Here is a 23,102-nt window from a genome sequence, read left to right as displayed (position 1 = left end):
TTCTTAAAACTGGAAAATGTAGTGCATAATTGGAAAGCTGAATGAAGGACAAATATGTGTGGCACCACGGAATTTCAATGCAGCTCATGCATTGAGGGCCTCCTCACCTTTGTGCTGTCACCAAGCCTTCAAAGAAAGCCATGGCGTGTGAACTTTGCCATCCAAATGCTATGAGAGCCACCACACATTTCTCAATTGTCGTTAAAAAGACAAGCTCCAAGAAATTAACTTCAAATAACCCCCTTCCACACAAATAATTTTAAAGAAATACATCTGGAATTAGATCTGCTCTTCAGGTACTTCAGTATTTACATTTTTTTGCTACCGTTCAGTTTTAAAGGTGAAATTCCCAGTACTGCATTAACATAACTTTAGGATTTGACATGCCTGAGCACAGAAAACTAGATATAGTTCAGATCCGTATTATTCATGCTGAGAATGTCATTAAGCTAAATTCAGATTTGATTTGATGGGCTATAAGGTTTAGACATTTGCAATTCAGCATGTGTTTAGCTGAAATTTGAAGCGTACATTTGGGGGAAAAAGAAAGGAATAAAAACCCCACATTTTCTGGGCAGCTGAATAGGTTTGGTTTAGATCTATTTAAGCAGTTAGCATTCTGCTTTCCCTAAGTCCTAATCCAGCCCTAGCAGCTGCAGCAGGTCAGAGGCTTGGGCAGCCTGGGGCCTCGTGCTATTAGGACAAGCAGCAGGTAGCAGGCCGCGATGAAACAGCAAGGGGAAGAAAGGCGGAAGAAATGGAAGCTGTTTTCAAAGGAATTTGTTACCCTTTTTAAATGGCAGCACTATATTTATGTCACCTCTCACATTCAGAGACTTATGACAGATGTTGCTGAAGTTAAGGGCAGCATTCTGCTTTGAGAGGGCATCCCAGCCTGACCGAGGCAAATGCACACTTGAAACATTTAACTCTTCTGTGCTTGGGGAAGCACAGGACATGGTTACAAGGGATTTATCTGAAATTAGAAATTAGCAGCGGGTTGAACTGAATGATATAAGGGGGTTATAAGAAAGAAGGGGACATACACATACTCAAGGGACACATGTTCAAGATGTACTAAGGGACATGGGTTAATGGGGAAATATTAGTGATAGGTGGATGATTGGACTGGAGGATCTTGAAGGTCTTTTCCAACCCTGGTGATTCTATGATTCTGTGACTCTATGCTTTATCAGGGTCTGTTGTGATAGGACAAGGGGAAATGGTTTCAAACTAAAAGAAGGGAGATTTAGATTGGGCATAAGGAAGAAGTTTTTTCAGGGAGGATGGTGAGGCGCTGGTGCAGGTTGCCTGGAGAGGTGGTGGATTCTCCATCCCCGGAGATACCCAAGGTCAGGGGGACAGAGCTCTGAGCACCTGATGGAGCTGTGGGCATCCCTGTTCATTGTAGGAAGTTGAACCAGATGGCCCTTAAAGGTCCCTTCCAACTCAAACGGTTTTATGGTACTCTGTGTAGAGACAGGGAAACACAGAACCTGGGAAAAATGTACTGCTCTTTGTGAAGTACATGGAATGCGTTTCCTTTCTGGCAGTACGATGGCTGCATAAAGCCTCCAGGTGCCTCTGCACTATGCCAAGCTCAGTGACATTCAAACGCATTACGCTTTATTTCAACGTGTTTTGTACATAGCACTTAGAGCGAATGTGTCCATTCGAATAGACTACTTTCCATCTGCTCTTTACACATTTCGAGATGCATCTGAACTGTCAGGAAAGAACATGGTGTTTTGTATATTAAAACATTTTGCTCTTATTGTGACATTTAATAGCAAAATGTTTAAAACTATTCTATTACTGGTGAATAGCGAAAGATAAAAACTGAACACTGGCTGCACTGGGAAAGGGAGATCAACATTCACCTAAAAGACATTTTTCTCAGTAATAGAAATATAGTGTTCATGTCAAATTCTTTTCCAAGACTTCTATCTTTCATCTTCTAGAATGAACATTTTTTTTCCATAAACATTTGCTAAATTGTACAAAGATATTGCGGTGTTTTTATACTAAACATTTTCAGATGGTATAAGATAACAGTTAAGAGAAAAGCATTGCTGCAAATGGTCAATCTTGCTGTCAGATGTGTTTATGTTTTTGTTTATAATTTAAAGTCTGGAGGTGAAAATGGAGAATTCCATTATTGTTTTATTTGAAAAGGCTTTTTGGAAAATATCTTGAAACGACTTTTTTTTTCCATTAAAATGAGATCATGCACTTTTTATGTGTTTCTCCTCCATAACTTTGGGGCAAATCAGAAATACGGGATGCTGTGCTGCTTTCTCCATTTGAGATACTCTAATCAGCAAATGGCTTGCAGGACAGTTATTGGTTCACACCTCAGCAGTGAAGAACTGCTGCTCAGTCCAACCAAAAGGGCCCTGGACTTGCACATAGGCAAGGCTTATAGCTGTGAGGTTATCATCTGCAGCTTTTGTTAAAAATGTGAAAAACAATGAAGTCAGGAGGACTTCACAAGGGAAGAGTGTAGTCTGCTTTGTTTCCTTTAATTATTACACTTACTTATTTTCTTTCAAAGGTGCGCTAGCCTACTTTACTAAAAGTGTAGATGAAATTTGAATATGTGCAGCACAAGGGAGGGAAAAAAAGTGAAATAAAGTTATGTTGCAGGCTCTCCAGTTTTTATTTTCCCCTTTAATGGTTATGAAGCGAAGCCTTGCTTTTGAATGTCTTTTACAGAGAAAAACAGTAAAGCATAGGGTTAAAGTATACGCTTAAAGCATGCATTAGTGCAATTAAAAGATGCACACTTGTATAGTCCAGTAGTCCAGAGTCCATTTATGAAATAAATACCCATCATAACAAATAGAAAATTAACAAGATTAACTTGACTGAATAAATTGGGAGTACAAATGCAGACAACAGTTCTGATTAGGCTATACTAATGGATTTTGTTTTGTGAAATGTCAGCTGAGTGCTCATCTGCAGTCAAAAAAGCAAATAAAATGTTGGGAATTGTTAGGAAATGAGCAGAGCACAAAATGCCAGACTTTATTATGGCCTGTATCCATGGTGAGCTGCATCTTAAATACCATGTGCTGTTCTGATCCCCCAGCACAGGAAGGCTATATTAAGAATGGGAAAGATACAAAAATAAGACGTAAGGATAACCAAAGTTGTGGAAAAGGTTTTGTATGTGTAAATAGATTAATTCTTTGGGAAAAAGACTACGTTCTCTACAGACACTATATTTTTAGTTGGTAGGTTGGTGGACAGCAAAACTTTATATGGGTTCAAAAAGCACTTGGATAAATTCATGAAAGAAGTACTTGTTGGGAAATATCACTTATAAAGACTTCATGTTTGCTTTTTAAAGCACACAATGCATAAGTTACTGGGAGTATTCTATTCTGGACAGTATCTTTATATTTCTTTCCCAAATAATTCCGGGCATCTGCTGTTAGCAGCTGCTGGATACAGGGGATGGACTTTTGGTTTGTTATGGCAGAGCTTTTTGTGTGTAAAAATGTCAGACCCGAAAAATGTCAGCTCTCTGATTTTTAAGCCTAGTTTCATCCAGCTGCATATCCTGAGGTCGTAATACATTCCCAACTACTTTTTCTTTCCCATTATTCTGAAAATTATTTGGTTTTGTAATGCCATGGCAATGGTGTATTTTAACCCTTGAAAGAATGCACGACTGCTACCATTTGAGATTTCCCTTTCCCTTGGAAAAAACGCTCTACGAAGTCTGTAAGACATCCCAGAATTTTACTGACTTAAGGTTAAGAAAATACTTGTTTCTAAAGTAGTACAACTTTATTCTCCACAGGAATTCTAAGGAACTTTTGTCTATTAAAAACTAGAAAGATAATAGTCCTTAACTGTCAACTAATCCAAAACTGTTTTAAGTAATTGTTTGTATTTTACAGAACTGAGCCTTTGATTTATTTTAGTTTTAGTAATCAGGCATTCCCTATCAAATAAAGTTGGGTTTTGAGAAATAAAATCAAGAACGACCAGGAATTTGGCTTAATTCCTAATTATTCTTTACTCTTCAGGTTTAGGTCTCTTGGAAAGAAGCACAAAAATGCCCAAAGCAGATTTTTTTGTTAGCTTCAACTCTGTTATCGAGTGGAAAGGACATGTTCCACCTTAGGGCACCCTAAGGAGCTCAAGAAATATAACAGCTGCTCTCAGACAGTACCATATGCACAGACCCTGGTGAATAAAATGAGCCTAGGGAAAAGACAGCATTTGTCTCCTCATGCAACGGATGCAGTGTCACTGAAAGTGCAGGCCTATGCCCCTGTTCTGAAATGGAGAATGGAAACAGGATGACCAGCAGTTGACCTCAGGTGGTAGCAACACTAATGTGTATTTCTGAGCATTACCCTCTACCCTTACACAGTGATGTGTTCCATGTGTCGCTTACATTGGGCTAAAGAAAATATTAGAAATGTTCTGAAAATAATCCTATTTGAACTCACTATTCATTATGAAAGGATTCGTTTTTAATTCTTGCCATAGTGAGCTGAAATATTTAAAGTTCTGCAGGCGTTAGGACATTCCTACAGTGCAGATCTGGCAGGGACTGTCCCATAACATTGCTAAGAGCCTACCATAATAAAATATTATTTTTATAGCATTTATTTTTGTCATTGGAACAGGTTGCCCAGGGAGATAGTATTGTTACCCCTGGAGATGTTCAAGAAAAGGATAGATGTTACAATGAGGGACATGGTTAGGGAGCATGCTGGGATGCGTTGATGGTTGGCTTTGGTGTTCTGAGTGGTCTTTTCTAATCTTAATGATTCTATGATGTGTATAGTGATACGTAGAGTAGAAATCACAGATTTAGTAACCTTCCCAAAGGAACTCTTGGAAGTTTACTCTACAAAGAAAAGCAAGCTTCTGCAAGTGAATGTGCAGAAAAATCTAGTGGACAGCAGTAGGCCTTATTTTTAAGTATACTATAGGTAATGCTTATTTTTAAGTATACTATAGGTAATGTCAGCTTTCTCCAAAGTGCTGCTCCAGAACAATATTTGCCAGGGCCTTGCCAATGATGCAGAATCACCTTAACATTAGGACATTGACAACTGATAACTCTGCATGAAGAAAAAAGAGCTCTAAAACTGAGAACCTAGCCAGCTGTAGGAAAGGGTGAGGAAGTGATGAGTAGATCCTTGAGGAACTACTTTTGGTTCACCTGCTGAGCAATTGGCTCCTGCCAGAAATAAGAGAATTCACTCTCTAATGCTTATTTTGCAAGATGGGTAAAAACAAGTTCCTATGTTTTAGATATTAAAGAAACAAAATCCAGCAGAATTTATTTTAGAAGACAAATTCATTTTCACAATGCGTTTATTTTCTCCCTACCAGTCTCTGCCAGCTTGATTTTGAATCTGCACAACTGAAAAATAAAAAAATCTACATTCTGTCACAAGATAAATGCCACTCGGTAAAGCATTTATTATCTTAGAATATTTTCAGACATTCTTATTAAACAAAGGTCAAATCCCCTCAAGCTCCACAGGTATTAAACCTTGCTACCAATGGACTGCTCCTTTTATCCCGGTGAATTTCGATATCAAATGGCATGGTGACAGCTCTGTGCAGAAAGTTTGGTCTCATCTAAACTTTGGTCATTTGTTTAGTTTTGCTGCCATCTTAGAGGGTACTGCTGTTTTGAAGGCAATTGGTACAATAGACAGCAGGCATTGTGACAAGTCCTTAATTACTGCAAGGGATTATCCTCACCTTTGTGTTCTGAGTTGGCAGTCACAGGTGTGCAGAGGGGCTTGGGAGGAGGCAGAGAGGTTTGCTGTTGAGCCAGGTGATGTGCTTAGTGACAAGAGACAAATAAAGGATGTTTGTGTGCTGTGACGCCAAGCCCCGAGACAGAGAATGATATTGGTAATAAAGTATTTCATCTTAAGGACTCTCCGGAGGGATTTTCAGAAATACCAGTAATTGAAGAAAACATCTTGTCTTAGGTGACAGCAAGAAGCACAGGTAGATTTATGTTTTAAGGACTATGCCGATGGACATACTAAATATATTTATACAAGGGCAGCCTATGTCTGTGTTTGTATGCATTCATGTGTCCATAGGCCATGTCTTTGAGGGGAGGCCATTCTGCACTCCAGCTTGCACTGGGCTTCCTGATACCCAGAGCTCCTCAGTATGTTTCCAGCTCCAGGCATACAAGAGGGGTGAAAGACAGGGTCTCTCTCACACCAAGTAACCTTCAGCCCTTTAGAATAGTCACTTCGAAAATGGTGTAAGCAGGTGAAAATGGTGACACACAGGATTATAGTAAACTTTTCTTATGCGTTTTTGCAGTGTGTCTCCAGGACTGAGCGAAGCTCAGTGCTCCTGGGGTTTGTGCACAGCAGGGAATCCCCAGGATGCTGAGCTGGGCTGCCACCCTGCACGCCTCTGTGGCATGCATGCAGAATGTGAGCAAGCACACACAGAGAGAATTAAACAGGCGATGCAAACACTTTTTTGCTTTGTGTACTGAAAGGCCAATTAAGACATCAACTTATCAGAGGGATTTCAACAAAAGGTGTAATTAACGAGAGCTAAGTCAGGGAACTCATTGTTTTAAAAATGTGTGAAATACTATTGCTTTGCTGAGGTGTTCTAAGCTGTCTAATAAACAAGTCAATATATTGTGAAAACCTTTCTGGTGCTATCTCTTTTGGATAACAGGTTTGGTTTTGTATTTAGGATATTAGATAATTATTTAAAAGTAATTCTTAAGATAGTAGAACAATTAGTTTTTATAGAGTATTGTTGTATAGACAAATGGAGTCAATTTTACTCTTTCTCAGAGAAGTTTTGTATGGTTTCAAGTCTAATGATTTCACTAGAATGAATCTGGCCTTAAGCAAGGGTAAGCAAGAACACAATCTATCTCTGGTTTCAATAGATTAGATATTATCAAATAAATGCATCATTTTTGTGCACAGAAAGGTCTTTTTCTGAGTTATAGGATAACTTTTTCCATTATTCTAAAATATAATTGGTTTTGAAAACCGGTATGATTCCAGCTTGCTAAAATCTCTACATTTGTAATCAAAATTATTTATTAGTTTGGACAGTGATTGGATTTGAAGGCACGAAAGAATCTGAATGAGGATTTCCCCCCCTTACCTTCACATGTAATTCCATTACCGCTGTATCCACTGGGACAAGACCCACATTTAAATTCTCCATCTTTGGCTAGCTCACACTGCACACCACTAAAGCATGGTGTTGAACCACAGAGAGCTTTCTGATGGAAGCCACTGACAGGTTTTGGCAGTTCCACATGGTCCATTGCTACACTGGATGCCTTTCTGAAGGCTGTGGTATGTGCTGGAAGCCTTGCTGGGGGAGCAGGTCCAGGCAGGAGGCTGGCTCTCTGTGAAGCTGTGTCAAGGGAAAAACCTATTTCATGCAAAGGGGATGTGAGGGTTGTTTCTAAAGAAGCAGCTCTCTGCTGCTCTGTTGGAAGATTTTTGGAGAGTTCAGTCTTTGAGCCTGTAACTTGACTGGGCCATTTCCTGGGAGATAAGCTGTGTCTGGAACGAGCTTGCTGAACAGCATGCAGTCGTGCGAAGAATGAGCTTGCATTTGTGTTGAGATGAGAAGGAATGGTCCATCTTGTTCCCGGCTTGTATTGTTTAAAATGCACAGGGGTAGGAGTAGTCACGTTGACAGCTGCTGTTTTGGGATCTGGCTCCTCATGCAGAAGGAAGGTGTGTATATGACTTCTTTTTTCAGTAAAAGTCTGTTTCTCAGATACAGCGGACTCCATATCAGGTATTTGTGCTGACAGCGTCTGAGTCTGGGAAATCTTCCTTTTCGTTGTAAAGGATGCTGTATTAATGACTGTGTGGTTTCTTTCCACAGAGTACATAGGTTCTTGCCTTGGAATTTGGGTTTGGGAAAGAAGGGAATAAATGTTTCTTGATGTCTTGCCTTCCTGATGAGAGCCTCTGGCATCTTCACTTTCAGCAACATCTGTATGGCTTTGGGAAGATCTTGGAACTAGGGCAGAAGGAAGATGTATATTAGTCAAATTTGCTAGTCTGTTGTTTGAAGAAAACACTATGACCATTTAGATTATAAGCAAACAACAGAATATCAATTCTAGAAGAAAATGAGATAATCTGTCATCTGTGCTCAGTGCATATCTATGCTGGCTGGTACAGAAATAGCACAGTGTATCTTGTATGTGTAATAGCATAGGGAACTGCAGAATAGCTGTTTATGAATGAGATGAAATATGTTTATGTTGGCTTAATACAGAGCCTAAGACAGTACGTCTTTGTGAAGGTCAGACAGACATAATTCTTTGAGGTTACAGGTCACAGCTTGGCAAAAGCACTTTCCATGCTGGTTTACCAGTTTTAGCCTATGTTAGTCCATGTTATTTTGACACTGTGTGCCATTCTCTGGGGCACTGTTTAGTTTGTTACCACCTGAGCTAATATTTATTTCTGGTTACCTGTGTATATTGCAATAGTGTACGGAGAGATGTTCTGCTAGGCAGTACATAATGCAGAGACTTTGCATTCAAGCTCCTGCAGTCTAGGAGAAGGATGAGACAATGCAGTTTGGGACACACAGAGATCAGAGATGGAGAAGTAAAGAAATGATGAGACAGTCCCTGGCAAGATCATGTCTTAGGCAGATTCAAATCCCATCATGTCATTGTATGACTTTTGCGGTTCTTATGGCAAAGGAAAGTTTGAGGAAAACATGTAAAGGAGACAAATGGAAAAGCTTTGTTAATAGTGTGTACAGCTCCCTCCAGGCGTGAGGGGCAGCATGTAAGAAAGAATGCTGGTTTGTAACTGTCACCCACTTGTTACAAAGCCAGCCACCTTTTCCGTTGCAAGGAGGGATGATAGATGGAGAGAGGGTAGTCTGTGAAGAGCCTTGGAAGTGGAGACGAGTAGTTTGAATCAATACTTTCAGGAAGATTAATGGCTATCTGCTGACTCTAATGAATGGAAGAAGCTATTTTTAACCAGTTCTGGCATACTCACTCCATAGGAAACAGAATATATTGGATTCTGAACAAAAAAACCTCATGAGGTTCTAGAGTTAACCCTGTGTAAGGTGTAGCTCTACCTTTTGAATATAAATATTAATCAATTTCTTAAAACTCCTGTTGATGTAGAAATTAGTCATAGTTAGCAAGGAAAGAGATTAAGACACTTGGTGAAGGTCAAAAAGAAACTTGGAACGTTGACTAGATCAAAGGAAATCCTCGCAACCAAAGCTGTGTTAAGCAGTATCATTCTTCTGCTGGCAGATGAGTTTTTGTTGCCCTGAAGCACGATGTTTTAGAGTGGTGTGTGATGCTGGATCAAGCTATGGACATCAGCAGTAGGTAAATACAGGGCTTTACTGTCCAAGACAAGGCTGATTAATGATGCATTTCACGGAATGGAAGAAAGGAGATCTTCAGCCAGGAAGGACATCAGCGACAAGAGTATGAAAGATTAAAGTTAAAGGATTTGTAGCAGTGAACCCGAGAAAGATGAAAGAAATATCCCCGCAGAAAGTTATAAGTAACAGATGATTGTTGCTGCCTTTACAAAATTTGATTCAGGGACCAGAAGTAACATGAATGGTAGTGAAAGGCCAAATGACCTCTCTGACAAATTTCCCAAATGAGCCCTGATTACAGCTTTAAGCTCCTTCCACTGTATTGTAATCAAATGTTTTTTCATCCTGTCTGAATTTTACTAACTACTGAGGGGATCTACTGTCTACCTGAGTGAGGAAATCTTTTAATTACTTAAGAGATGATGTAGGTGATATCATCTTGCAAATAATTTTCAGCCTTCCCTGTAAGTGAGAACGTGCTGTGGTTGGAGCATATCTATGATAGTGCAGTTTTTATATCTCAAATAGAAATACCTATGAAGACCAGTGATAGACTTTGGTTGTTTGTTCACCACATGTACAGATTAAGGTTTCTTATCACGTTATTTCAATGGACCACCAAATTTCCTAACATATTGTCATGGGAACCTGGCATTGATCAAATATGGCTGGTTCAGTGTCCTTTCAGCTTTCATTATTTCTTATTTTTACTTACAAAGATATGTGACATTTAGTTCAGATTAGAAACTGATAAAATTATTCTGGTGTACCTGAAAAATTATTTCTGCATTTTTCCAGATACCTAAATACTCCAAAACAAAGAAATATACCCAAAGACTGCAGGCTCAGTTGTCTGTAGTCAGCAGCTTTCTCAAATTCTGTATTACTTCAATTTATTTTCCTTGCAGTCGATCGATATCTTCAAATGTATAACCCATTATTAATGCAGAAATGTGATTGTGTGAATCTGGTTTTCTCTGTGATGCTACTGTATGATTACATATTGGACTGGATGAAAATAACAAAAAATTGACAAGACAAAGTGCTCAAGGTTATACAATGGTACAAAAATACATTTTCACTACCTAAGTATTTCTGGCTGTACTAACTGGGATACGTGCAGCAGTGGGAGCGACTGTTAATTCTTCAGTCTTGGATAAGTGACTGAGAATCTGATGCAGTGTGTGGAAAATACTCCATTCCTATCAATGGAGATAAACCACTGTAAGGACAGTGTAAGGCTCCCTGTATGGCAGAAAATAGAACAAAGGAGACCAGATTTTAGAGAAATAAATCCATCCCTCATCCAACTCAACACTGGTATATTTCCATCTATCTGGAGCTGGAAGTCCCCCACATGAGAACCCCTCCACCATTGGTTTACCTACCCAGTGTTTGAAGTTCTTTGTTTTGCTTGTATTAAGCTTATACATCAGAATCATCATAATCAGTATCTGGTTCATGCATGCCAAAGCCACAATGATGTTGTTAAAGTAGAGCAAATTCTGATTTCTTCTCTTGCCTGAATGGCATTTTATAGTACCTACTAGTTATCCATAGATGAATTGGATCATGTTCATTCTGAAGGTAATAAAACAGCTATAAAACCTAGTGAAAATAGCAGTTCACAAACACAGCAGACACTCAACAGTCTCTAAAATCCAAGCTGAGTCGTCATCACTGAAACACAGAAAAGCAATCTAATCTATTTTCTCTCTTTTTAGTTTCTAGCTATTTTTTGCATTTGCAAGCTTTCAGCAATCGGCTATGTCTAGACTTGAACTGGGAAAAATCCCATCCCTTTCTGGCATCAGTCATTTCTCAGAGAGAGAGAATTTCATTCTCTGCCTGGGACAGAATGGACCATGCCAGTGACCTTATTTGTCTGTGCTGTTCATCCAAGTCTTCACTAGTCTTAGACTCAGTCACCTTCAAATAATGCCCTGGAGACACTCTGAGCCATAGCTGACAGCTCACACTCTTGCTGTAAACTCCTTATAGATATGAGTAGTTACTACAACTCCATTGATGTGCTTCTCTTCACAGCTATTAGTTAAAAATTTAAAGTTTTTTTTTTTTTTTTTTTAAATGTAAGCATGCTTTTTTATGTAATCACATCAGCATTGCCCTGTGGTCCCTGTGTTGTAATCCAGGTGTTGCTTTGTCCTTTAATCCACTAAAATTCCCAAAACCAGCCTACTCTTCAGCTGAAGATTGGTTCCTTCTTCTTAGTGAGATCATCTGTCTGTGTTCTCTCTCCCACCTGTCAGTTTGGAGCATTATGGACACCTTCAATTCTGATCAGGTTGCAACTGCTTCAGAATTCTGAGAGTAGTATAAGAATTCATCTCATTATTAACACAATTCAATAAATTTACAATTTGTGTAGTTTTAGAGCTATTAACATTTAGTAGTACATGCTGTGTAGCACATTTCTCATTCAGAAGAACCTCGACAGAGAAATGCTCTTCTGACATATTACACTATGTGGGTCATCATTTAAAATTTGAAACATCCACCAGCACATACATCTTATTTAAAATGTCAAGAGAGAACAGAAAAATTACACTGGTCTAAGAAGCCTTGTTACCAGGGCACTGGAGATCAACCATTTATCTCTCTGCTATGCCACATTAATATTTTTTCTGTGTTTACTTGGTGAGAAAGGGGAAACAGAGCAGCTGTCAATAGGAAGCTCTAGGGAAATTCTGTTTTTCCATCAGCTCTTAATTTTTATTTGATGAAGTTCTGGCATAACTTTTTTCTCTATTCAGAATTTATTTAATTGCTACATCTTTTCTTTGGCCATCCAAGCATGCCCTAAAATCTTCCCCTCCCGAATATCCAACAATAAAACTTTGATTCTCCCTTCCTTGCTCTCAAGCATCCTGAATTTCTCTACATTTGGAAGTTGATTGAACTTCCCCAGTCACTGAGATCCCTTTGCTTACAATCGCAAACAGTAACTTGCAAAACCTTCAACTGGAAAAATCCCTCAACTCCTTTAAAATAGGTGCAGCTTTGACTTCCTAAGTTGTACAGAGGGTGTAATCCCAGGATTATTTTTATAGTTTTTCAGACTTAGATTGGAATTATATTACAAATTTAGACAGTAGCTTCAGTTTAGAGACCATGATGCTTTACCCATGTTTTGCTGACAAAAATTGAAAAGTCACCTACAGTGTAAAAGAGTTTGGGTACACACTTCACATTCAAAATAAGCACAGGCAAAAGTTAATCCCCTCCTTGAAAAATATGGAAATAGAAGATATCAGTATTTTCTGTAAGAGGTGCCTAGATCTGGAATTCACCAATCAGAAAGAGATGTGAAGCTTATGCCTATGCCATTCACTGTGCATAGGTGGACAGAATATGTCAGACTGTAGCCAGGCTATTAGGCTGATGCAGCTCAACAGCTTGTGAACCTAATGTGCTTTGCATCCAGACAGATCAGCACACGTGCAAAGCAGTTGCACTGCTCTGCATCTGTCTGTATAGGCACATTCAGCCTCAGTAAACTCTGGGATCCCAAACCATCACTTCTGTGTTAATTCACTTTTTCGTTGCCTTAATTATAAAACTAGAAGGAAAGCATCTAGTTCACTCTCCATGAACTATGTTTCAGCCTGGAAGAAAATGAGATTCTGTTGCTGCTGTTGCTATCTGAGCAATTTTCTTCCCTTTCACCTACCAATTCCATGAGCAGTAGGGAATATTCTATGGAACTGGCATTATAACCATTCCTTTCTCTGTTGCACTCTTGTTTGTCAAATGTGGCTGCAGCTGTACATACATCATTCTGCAAAACCATTCATTATTTGCAAATTTGCAATACAAGTTTATTTTGTATGCCTGAAACATAAAATCATTCAATTCTGTCTCAATGCTTATTGTGGAGGAGAAAACATGGGATCTGCAGCCAGTTCACCCACTAAACTTTATTTAGGTATCTCCCTGTTTTCAGAGTAGATAATTCCTACACATATCAGCAAATGAATCTATGGATGCTGGTTTGTGAGCATTCTGTTGATTATCTTTGGCATTACTTGGAAGCATCCAAACTCAAAGTTCCTAAAGAGTGAACTGTATTTTAAGTAAATTAAGAGGATTCCGTTTACCTCAACATAGAGGCTATGTTACATTACAGTGCACAGAGTTCCAGAGAACCTCAGAAAAACATTCACACTGAAGGAAAGCTTGGTAGATAGTCTCAAAGTTCTTGAAGTAGTAGAGCCTGAAAAAGTCAATTCTCTAGATTCTTCAGCACGGAGGAAGTTAAATTCTTATTCAACTGTTCTGAAGTAATTTTTACAACTTAGAAGTTGTAAAACTACAATCAAGATACTCTATACGAAGACACATAACTAAGCCCAACAGTACTTTATTCTGCTTAGGGGCAATATCTGGTGCAAAGAGAGAATCACAGGTCAGGCAGTACTTCTCTGCAAATAACCACTGGGATCAGTTTTGCAGAAATGTTTCCCTCTTGATTTCAGCCAAGCTGTACCAGCTTAAAAAAGTACCACTAGAGACATCATGGTGACTGGTGACTCAAATGCCCTACAGTCAAAAGAGCAAATATTGAAAGGTGAAGTGTTACTATAGCTGAACTTGGCAAATTTTAGACGTGAACTAGCAATAGAATTGCAGGGGGGAGGAAAAAATGTGTGATTGTTGACTAATCAAGGGAAGATTCTATCCTACTAGTAAGCTGTGAAAAAGGCAAATGGTTCTGCAATGGACCCAATGAAGAATGGGTAGTTATATAAAAGAATATTAATGAGCATATGGATTGTTGTTTTTCTTTATGAATACAAAGGCAAGATAGGAAAACAGGAAAAAGAGGAAAATATCAAGGAATTTAAACAAGTGTTGAACAGAGAGAATGAGTAAAGAACAAATGTATGATGAACATAGAAATGGCATTACTGACTACATGTCAGAGAACATTTTCCAAAGCATGTAGGTAATGTCAAGGAAAACATAAAATTCACAATAATCCCTTTCATAATCAACAAATATCAAAACAATGCCTGGGTTTTTAAAACAACACACGGGTCTGAAAATAAGAAAACCTTTAAACATGAGACCTACCCTAATGCATGGCAGCTTTATGTAAGATACACGTATCTGTGTTCCTAGGAGGTGTCTAGCTTTTAGTTAGTACTGTTCTTAGGACAAAGGATTGGAGGTAAAGTGCAAGGACATTGCAAGAAGGCATTGAGCTCCAAGTTATATGGAAAAACTGAGCCTGTGAGGAAAGAAAAGTAGTCTCTTCCTTTGTTTGTAAGCAGTGTTGAGTCTTGGGTTTTGCTGCTTTGTTCTGCTGCGGATTTATTTATTTATTTTTGCCTTTTGTGATGCTTTCTGTAAGCCTTCAAGGGAAATTTTAAAGGCTGTGTTTTGTGAGGTCGTGTTTTCTAAAAATGGTGTGAGATTTATTGATTGCGGAGATGTGAACATGCTCCCCAGCGTTCTATTTTCTTTTAGTTGTCTTTTTCAATATTTTCCATTATCGATATCATTTTCAGATTGCTTATAGATATTTATGAATCAGCTATTTATTCTTTTTAGAAATATACTGTTTTTTCCCAAACATCAATCCCACATGCCAATTCATTTCAAGCTTTAATTGAAAAGCTCTTTTCCAGGGAAGGAAAACTCAACATATCTGGTGAGCTCTCACCCTTCTCACAGAAGACTTCCTGCTTTCTGTTCCTTTGTTACTCTCTCTGCTCCATGCATTCATTGGCTCTAAAACATTTTCTCCTGCAATTTTTAGAAGTGTTCTTCCTGTATTTTTCTCTGAACCTCCAGCTAACAAAACAGGAGGTAAAGAAGTATGGGTGTGTTTGAAAACACTATGGATCATTCATTTAACCCCCTCAAAGTCACATCATTGCCCTTTCTTTTGTAATCCCTTGCACGCCTTTCAGACCTGAGCTTTTATTCTCATCTTTGTGTCCTTCCTTCTCCAATTATTTTAGTCCACAACTGTATTACTTCAGCAGCTATAAAGACAGCATTAAGATAGATTTCATAGAACTAAATTATATTTTCTATTCAGGAATTGGCAGTATATTTTACTTCAGCTCAGCACTCAGAGAGATGGAAAAATTAATAAAAACTGTGTTCTTATCTGATGATGCCTCATGGGCCTTTAGACTCTCCATTGACTTGAACAAGTTGATAGATATATGCAGAACTGGAAAAATCAAGGCAGATCCTCTCTGAAGCATCCCTGTCTAATTGTCTGAAACCTCTATGTAGAATCCTTTAGAATGTAATAATAGATTATAAAGAAAGTTTCTAACATTTCTTCAAAAGAAAATCCACAATAGTTCATCAAAGGAAAAATAGCTTAAATGTGAATATTTTACTGATTTTTTTATTTTTTTTTTTAATTCAAGAAGTAAATGGTCTGAAATAATAATTATGTTGTTTTGGGCTGTAAACACATAAAAATGAGTTACTTTACATATGAAAGCCAAGAAACAATCTGAGTTATGCCTTGCTGGAGAACAGTAATGAATCTATTTTAATACTTTAAAAGCAGATATAAATACCTTGAGTGAAATCATGCTTTAACAAGTTTTCTACATCTTCATCTGATGGGAGCGGCAACTATCTGTACATTTTCTTATACATATACATGCAGATATATATATATATATATAAATATATAAGGCTTTAATAGCTACAAAGAAGATAATGGGTCTCCCTTTCTCCCCACTGTAATGTATTCCACTTTGTATTGTTTACCAGTCCTTTTCATTATCTTTGGCTTTGCTTCCATATTGAGTGGCAAAACACTTGCATCGCTTGAATGACTCCAGGATGTTGGTCCAGTATGAGTTACAATTTTAAAAGGCTTCTAAGTGCCTTTAAGAAAACAACAACATTATCAAATTTGTGGAAACAGGGTTGGCTCACGTTAAAAGCTAGAGCTGTTATAGCCAGATGATTAAATAGGATTGGAAATTTTAAGGAGATAATCTTGCTCTCTATTCTGCTAACATTAAAAAAAAAAAAAAAAAGGCAAAATAAAAGAAAACAACATCAACAAAGACCCCTGTAGGGCCTCTATCCTCCAAAGATTATTTCTTGGAGACTGAGTTGTTATTATCACTTAAAAGTCATGATGGCATGGGGATTGCTTAAGCAAAAGATGGCACATTCTTGGTAGGAGAGAAATTTAATCTGTGCTTGATGCTCTGATTGAATGTAAATATTATTCGTGGCATATAGCTTAGTCCTCTTTCCTAGTGGTTTTATAGCTTGGGCTTCATTGGGCTTCTATTGCTGAGCTACATCATTTCCTGAATATATCATCTGGATTGGAAGCACTTAACGAATTCTGGATTGACAGAGTGTAAGGATCAGTGAAGCTGGAAACTGTTTATATTTTAAACTATCTAAACATATTATTCCCACTGTGCCTACTTTAGTTATTATATGTGGGTCATAGCATATACTGTGGGGGCCCTTGTTGTATTTTTTCTGAAAATGCATGATGTTGTATTAGATATTCCTAAGGAGGAAAAAGCCATCTAAAAGACTCTCAGGTTCTCTATCTACTCTGATAAGTACAGAAGTGGCCTTTCAGAGGCAGTTGCCTACTCAGAGGGCAGAAAAGGGTCACAGCTTATGTCCAAAACATCTGGCTGACCCTCTTGATGATTACTGGTATATGACTTGCAGAAATGTGTTTTTCATGAACCTAAATTTGTAAGGAATGTCTTTGTGTGTCATTTCTAAACATTCTTCATCTGCCATTTCATCACATACTCCTAGGAGGAGCCATCACAGCATGAGTGGTCAGTTTGCAAAAATGTACATTTGAGCCTGAAATACACAAAATTGAAACACTGAAACATAGTTTTAGGAAAGGGATCAGCAAATTCCAACACAAGTTCCAATGATTAAAGATGAACTCTGTGTCCAGGGTTTCAATGGTCAGAGTCAGCTGTAGGCAATGCTTCCCAGTTTCAGAGCCCACAGGAATAGGCAGCTGAGATCTGTGACCATACAGCGCCAGATCGAAGCAGTATTTAATTTTCTATTTATTTTGCATTTCTATTATGTCTTTTTTGCAAGGTTCTCAGACAACTTCACAGCTGATGACTGCAGCGCTGAAATGTTGCTGCCTTCAACCAAGTGTCACATAAACAGTCAGGACCAATTGGCTCCTCACTGTACAGCATCCTCTGAATGCTGTAAAGTGTGTGAGTGTTGTATCTATATTTACCAGTACATACAGACTTTGTAGCTGGAAGTTCTGTGTGTGATGTGCCTACATTTACACATTTTTCATCCTCCCGAGGCTCATGCTGTTAGGGCAGTGCTCTTCATTTAATGGAATCACTTCTGATTTACACTCTTGTAAGTAAGACTGGAATTTGAGCCTTGATCTTTTTAATGCAAATTCATCAATTCTGTTTGATGAAAGGATTCCACTACGTTCTTTAGTCGCTTCTTGAAGTAAAATCATTTAATTAGTTCCAGACAGCAAGAAGTCCCTACTCTTGCAATTAGCCCCAGAGCTGGAGCCTTGTGTTGGTAACCAAAACTCTTATTGTCTTGTTTTGAAGGAGTTATGTATTTTTCATGGACAGTGATCACTGATGACTGTTAACAATGACAACAATTTCAAAGCTGAAAGTTAAGAATAATAGGTTCTTATGTGTTAGTGCTCTTCTGGAGCACTATGTGTTCAAATGCATCCCTTCTTTTAATTCACATACTGTATTCAGCTTTTAAATTCACACCTGGGTGTTGATCTCACAGTGGTACAAATTAGAAGGTCACAGAGGTTTCCTTGATGTAAAATCAAAGTGAATTCAGAAGCACACTGCAGGTTCTGGAATAGTGTAAAGTAGAGGACATAAACATAACAAATAGCTGGCAAATCCAAAACTATATCAAGTAGCAAATCTCAACAATACTGCAAATTAACTGCTGTGGCAGGAGTGTCTGCAGTGGTGCTCAGAATGGAAAGAGCAGAACTCACTCACAGAGATCATAAAATAATTTTCTCCCCTGATCTTTGGCTCCTTAAACCAGAAGAGGCAGAACAAGCTGGCTCTGAGCAGTCTTTTATCGGTGATGGATGTGGCACTGCTTTGTCCAGTAAAGTTGCTGATTTACTAATAGGAAAAAAATAAATCTTTAGTGATGACAACTACGTCTCTAACCTGATAGAAAAAAAGTTCAAACAGATGGGTATCTCTGAGACTGTGAGTGATGAAACAGTCTAGAAGAATATTGGTAGCATCTGATCTAATATTGAAACCTGCAGTCACATCACCAGCATCCCCGTCCAGATATATTCATTTTCTTTATGCTGAGAACATGGTCTGTGATATGGCAAGGTTTGATATAGCAGATATGGTTCTCCAACAAAAAGTTAACAGATGTTTTAAACAAATGTGAAATGTGCCCAGTGAAGATTTAGATTCCTTAGCCTTTCCTTCTTATTGCACTGACAGCAAATTTAAGAGACTGTTGACACTTCTAGTAAATTTTAAAAAATATAGGTCAGCTGCTCTACGGATTTTGGAGGGAGAGAAATACTTTTTTCTTTTTTTTGCTTACCTGAAAACATTACATAGGAGAATGCATTTTTAAAACTTATCATTTATGTATGAATTTCCATAAGGGTTTTTGATACTTGAATTTTTGTTCCTCAAGACTAATCTGATGGACCTCAAAAATTATTGACATTAAGTTTGATTGACTTAAACTGATACTGACTACTGATACCAACCAGGTAAAGCATGTGAGAAAGAAAGTAAGCCCTACACTAATGGCAGAGCAGCCAAGGGGAGCTTAGAAAATTGTTTGTGGAAAATACAGAGTTTGCAGTATGCCAAGCACATCAAAAGATTAATACCTATCACATATCGACGCTGAGCAAATGTATTTTGCTGATTAGAAATCAGAACTGAAGGGCTTCTAAGTGCGTCTTCTTTGTCACAGGGACTTAGGAAAAAAAATTTCTCCTGGCATAATTTTTTCTCCTCTGTAGACTGAAAAGGCAGTTGGGTAATTTTTGTGATTTCTATATGAAAGCATACTTATCCATTAATCCTTAAATAGTAACAATTGAGTATAACTTCACGTCAGAAACAGCTAATAAAAGTACAAAATAGGAATTAACGAACATTTTTACATTGAAGTTAGAGTTGGGAAGAAGGGGCATATGTAATCTCAGTATTTTCATAAGCACTGCAGCAAGCTGAAGAGGATTTGTTCTGTTTTGTTTGAAGAATGACAGCGTAAATTACAAGAGAGAGAAGCCATTATTCTAACAGGGAGGATTTCACAATATTCTTAATCCGTAACTGTACAAAAAGTTAATTGAAAATTCATTCCTTTTTGTCTGATATCTTTTAATCATCAATGCTGTACAATACTTCTGCTTGAACTAGCAAAGCACATGTGTAAGAGAGTTAAACCGATCATTTTAGTTATAAATTAGGACACATAAAGCTGTAGAAAATTCTTTCATTTCTAAATACAGAAATGAAGGACTACTCCCATTTGATCTTGAGGAACATGACTGTTTTAAAGGCTGGTCTTGCCCATGGCTTAGGAATGTACAGACATCTTACATAAGGCAAGAAAGATAGAAAGTAATGCAGTTACAGTTCCTGAAGCCCAGAAAAAAATTCAAAGTTGTTTCTGAGGCTGAGAAGGGAGCTAAGGATTTGTTTGATTTTAGGTATAAATAGCTGTAGAATTTTTGTTTTATTCAGCAGCACTGAAATGACCTTTGGAGTATATAACATGTATCCCATTATGCAATTAATGGCAAGGTGGAACTTTAGGCAGTGACAGAAATGTTATTTTATTTATATGCATAGTGATATATAGTTTTTTGCTCAACTGCTTTTACAGCTTCGCCAAGTTACAGAACAGTCAATAGCTGACGTTATGCCTCAGATAAACTAATACAATGTACATATCCATTGCAAGACAGAGCAAGGAAAATGTTAGCTTTATTTTTTGTGACCTTTAAATTCTGAGAACTGGCTAAAATCAATTTGTAGTTCAAAAAGGCAGGATGATATCCACTCTAAACAGTAAAATTGCTTTGGCTTTGAAAGTGTGCATTAAAATACAACACCTAGGCAATAGCCATTGATTTGGATACAGAATGAGGAGTGAGAGTAGGTTTGTAAAGTGTAGGAGGTCAGGGAATACCCTAATACGTTTCAAGTGAGTCTGTCTTGAATGCTTAAGAAAAAGATTTAGAGGAAAAACAGGGAACTTGACCTAATAACTACTTTTATTAGGGAGTAAACATCAGTTCTCCTGGCAAATCACTCTGTGCAGTGAAAAGAGTACAGCCATCCAGACTGTCCCTAGAGAACTATGCATTGAATTATGAGAATTTCATTGAGAGAGCAAGATTGGATGACTGATAAGTGGTTGCTATGCTATTGCCATTTTCTGCTTGAGGTCAGGACCCAGCTTTCCTCCTGTCATAACAGAAGACCTCTTCTAATGATCAGTCCTCAGAGATTAATGGGCTAGCTGAGTGTCAGAATTCCCAAAGAAAGAATGCTGCTTAGGCTACAAAGTATGCTGTTGAAATGTTTTAATTATCTGTTGCCATCATGTTGCTGCTATAGTTGTTCTTACATGGCACTTTGTTCATCATCATCTTCACAGGTTACCTTGGAGAACAGATGCCTTGCCACAAATGACTTAGGAGGAAAGGAAAGCAGAGTGGTACTGGCATGCGTCATGTTCCTATCCTACGGAGGAGGAAACATGTTTTGAAATCATATGTCTGTGTGGTAGCAGAAATACAGATGTGGTGATTCATACATCTAATAAATCCTGTCCTGAAGAATCCTACTAGTGGCAAATGAGAGGGTGAATCTCATTGCTGAGAGACAGGGACTCCTGAAATAGGACGTGCTGCTTGTCAGGTAAGAGTATTCACTGTTGGAAAAAAGGCACTGGGGTTTGACTTTAAAGCACGCCGTATTGTAATGCCATGCTACTTCAGGTTCACTTACAGCCTTCATCTGCAAAACTATTTAAAAATTCCAAAAATTAGAAAGTACCTGGTCTGGAGGCTTTGCTGCAGGTTCTGCCATTTCCAAAAAACCCTGTTGGACATCGGCCACAGACATAGCCAATGTAAGGGGGTTTCCTATTGAAACACAGCACTCCAGGAAAGCATGGCCTGTTGGCACAGGTGGTAACATGGGGCTGATGTGCTGCGTGGCCTAGAAAAAAGAATGAAAGTTCAAACATGTTTTTTTTTGTCATTTCTCAGACAAAATGCATATATACAAGTAAGTATGTCTAAGCTCAGCTAAAGTTTTATAACTGCTTTTATTCTTTTGAAGAGTAATTAATGCAGAATGTTCCCAAACCTTGTGCCAAGCATGAGAATGTCCTGGAGGCACAGTATAACAGAACAGCTGTTTCTCATTAAAGCAAGATTTATTAGTCTTCTATATATTTACAAGTTTATAACTCAACGTTGCTAGGCATTTATCATTGATAATATAGGAACTGTAATTTTCAGTGGAAGTGAAAGATTAACTGAGTAAGAAACTGTTATTCAGATATCATTCTGGTCTCATATAATTGGAAAGTAATCACCAAATCTTATAGTACATATATACCTTATCTTTAAGAATTCACTGACAAGTACTTATGTTTCTGATCTAGAAATCATCTTCAAAGTATTGAACCTTGTATGACAAGAGACTATTTTAATTATCTTAGAAATATGTGCTAAATTAAACACTGGTAGTATATGGTATTTTAACAGTTATGATGTCACTGAATAGCACAAATATGAACTCCCTGTGAAGTATTTAATAGTGTCGACAGAGAACAGATGATGAATAAAATCTTAATGATGGTTGTAGATCTTTTATAATGGCCTCCATGAAGTCTCTATCATGATTCTCAAGCATTTCCAGTGTTGTCATTGCATGTTGCATACAACACTATGACAGATATGTAGAAAAGTCATTTTCTGGTTACGTTTTGGCTAGCCTGGCACAGATGTGTAAAAGAAGGTGAGAAAAAAAGACTATTTTCTCCCACATATGTCCCCACAAAACAGATATACCAAGTCTAAGTTATTCTCTTCCCTGCTCTCACTAGGAAATCGTGGAAAAATGAAATACTGATTAGAAGTGGGTCAACATAAGCAATATATACTCTTTTTTGAAAGTGCTGCTGTGCTCTGGGTTCTGCTGTAATGATGACAGTCACATTCTGGGAAAAGCATCTGCTGTAGTCATATTGATTTATGCTCAAAGCTTGGTCTTAATGCAGTGACTGCCAGTCAGATGATGGAATAAAATTCAGCACCACTTGTTTATGGCAAGTTGGCATAAGCTGTCATTCTTATCATCTTGTTTTCCATTGATCACTATGATTTGGAGTGATTGTGTTCTGTCTTAAAACTGATGAGGTTGTACTTAAGCCTGACCAGTCTGATTGTTACCGCTCCAAGGGCTCTTTTCCCATGCAAAATTGTTTAGCAGCAATCTCCAGACTGATGTGTTGAGGAGATTTTAACTCTATCTTTCTGTGATATATTATAAACTTTATAAATTTTGTATAAACAGTTTAAGTTTACTGTTAAAATGGTTAAATGTATGATTCCTGAATATGTAAACTGCAACGTAGGCATAGCATAGTGGACATGGTGGTATGGTTCTATGGTTGGACTAGGTGATCTTATTGGTCTTTTC

General features: G+C 37.9%; 1 protein-coding gene and 1 long non-coding RNA gene across 2 annotated transcripts in view; one reads left to right on the top strand and one right to left on the bottom strand.

Annotated features, from left to right (window-relative positions):
* The window catches only part of LOC116227273 (von Willebrand factor D and EGF domain-containing protein-like), a 163,815-nt gene that overhangs the window by 34,069 nt on the left and 106,644 nt on the right, over positions 1–23,102 (bottom strand). The window contains exons 20-21 of the mRNA XM_090143533.1: positions 21,447–21,611; positions 7,141–8,019 (exon numbers count right to left, since the gene is read on the bottom strand). Coding sequence (XP_089999659.1) covers positions 7,141–8,019; positions 21,447–21,611 — 1,044 coding nt within the window. The remainder of the gene's footprint in view (positions 1–7,140; positions 8,020–21,446; positions 21,612–23,102) is intronic.
* The window catches only part of LOC149917192 (uncharacterized), a 181,510-nt gene that overhangs the window by 129,380 nt on the left and 29,028 nt on the right, over positions 1–23,102 (top strand). Inside the window, exon 3 of the long non-coding RNA XR_016468114.1 lies at positions 21,046–21,308. This is a non-coding gene — a long non-coding RNA (uncharacterized LOC149917192). The remainder of the gene's footprint in view (positions 1–21,045; positions 21,309–23,102) is intronic.

This window comes from Phasianus colchicus, chromosome 7 (genome assembly GCF_987193195.1).
Source record: "Phasianus colchicus chromosome 7, bPhaCol1.hap1.1, whole genome shotgun sequence".
Lineage (NCBI taxonomy): Eukaryota > Metazoa > Chordata > Aves > Galliformes > Phasianidae > Phasianus > Phasianus colchicus.
Note: the sequence above shows the minus strand (reverse complement) of the source record. Positions and strands in the feature narration are given on the sequence as shown.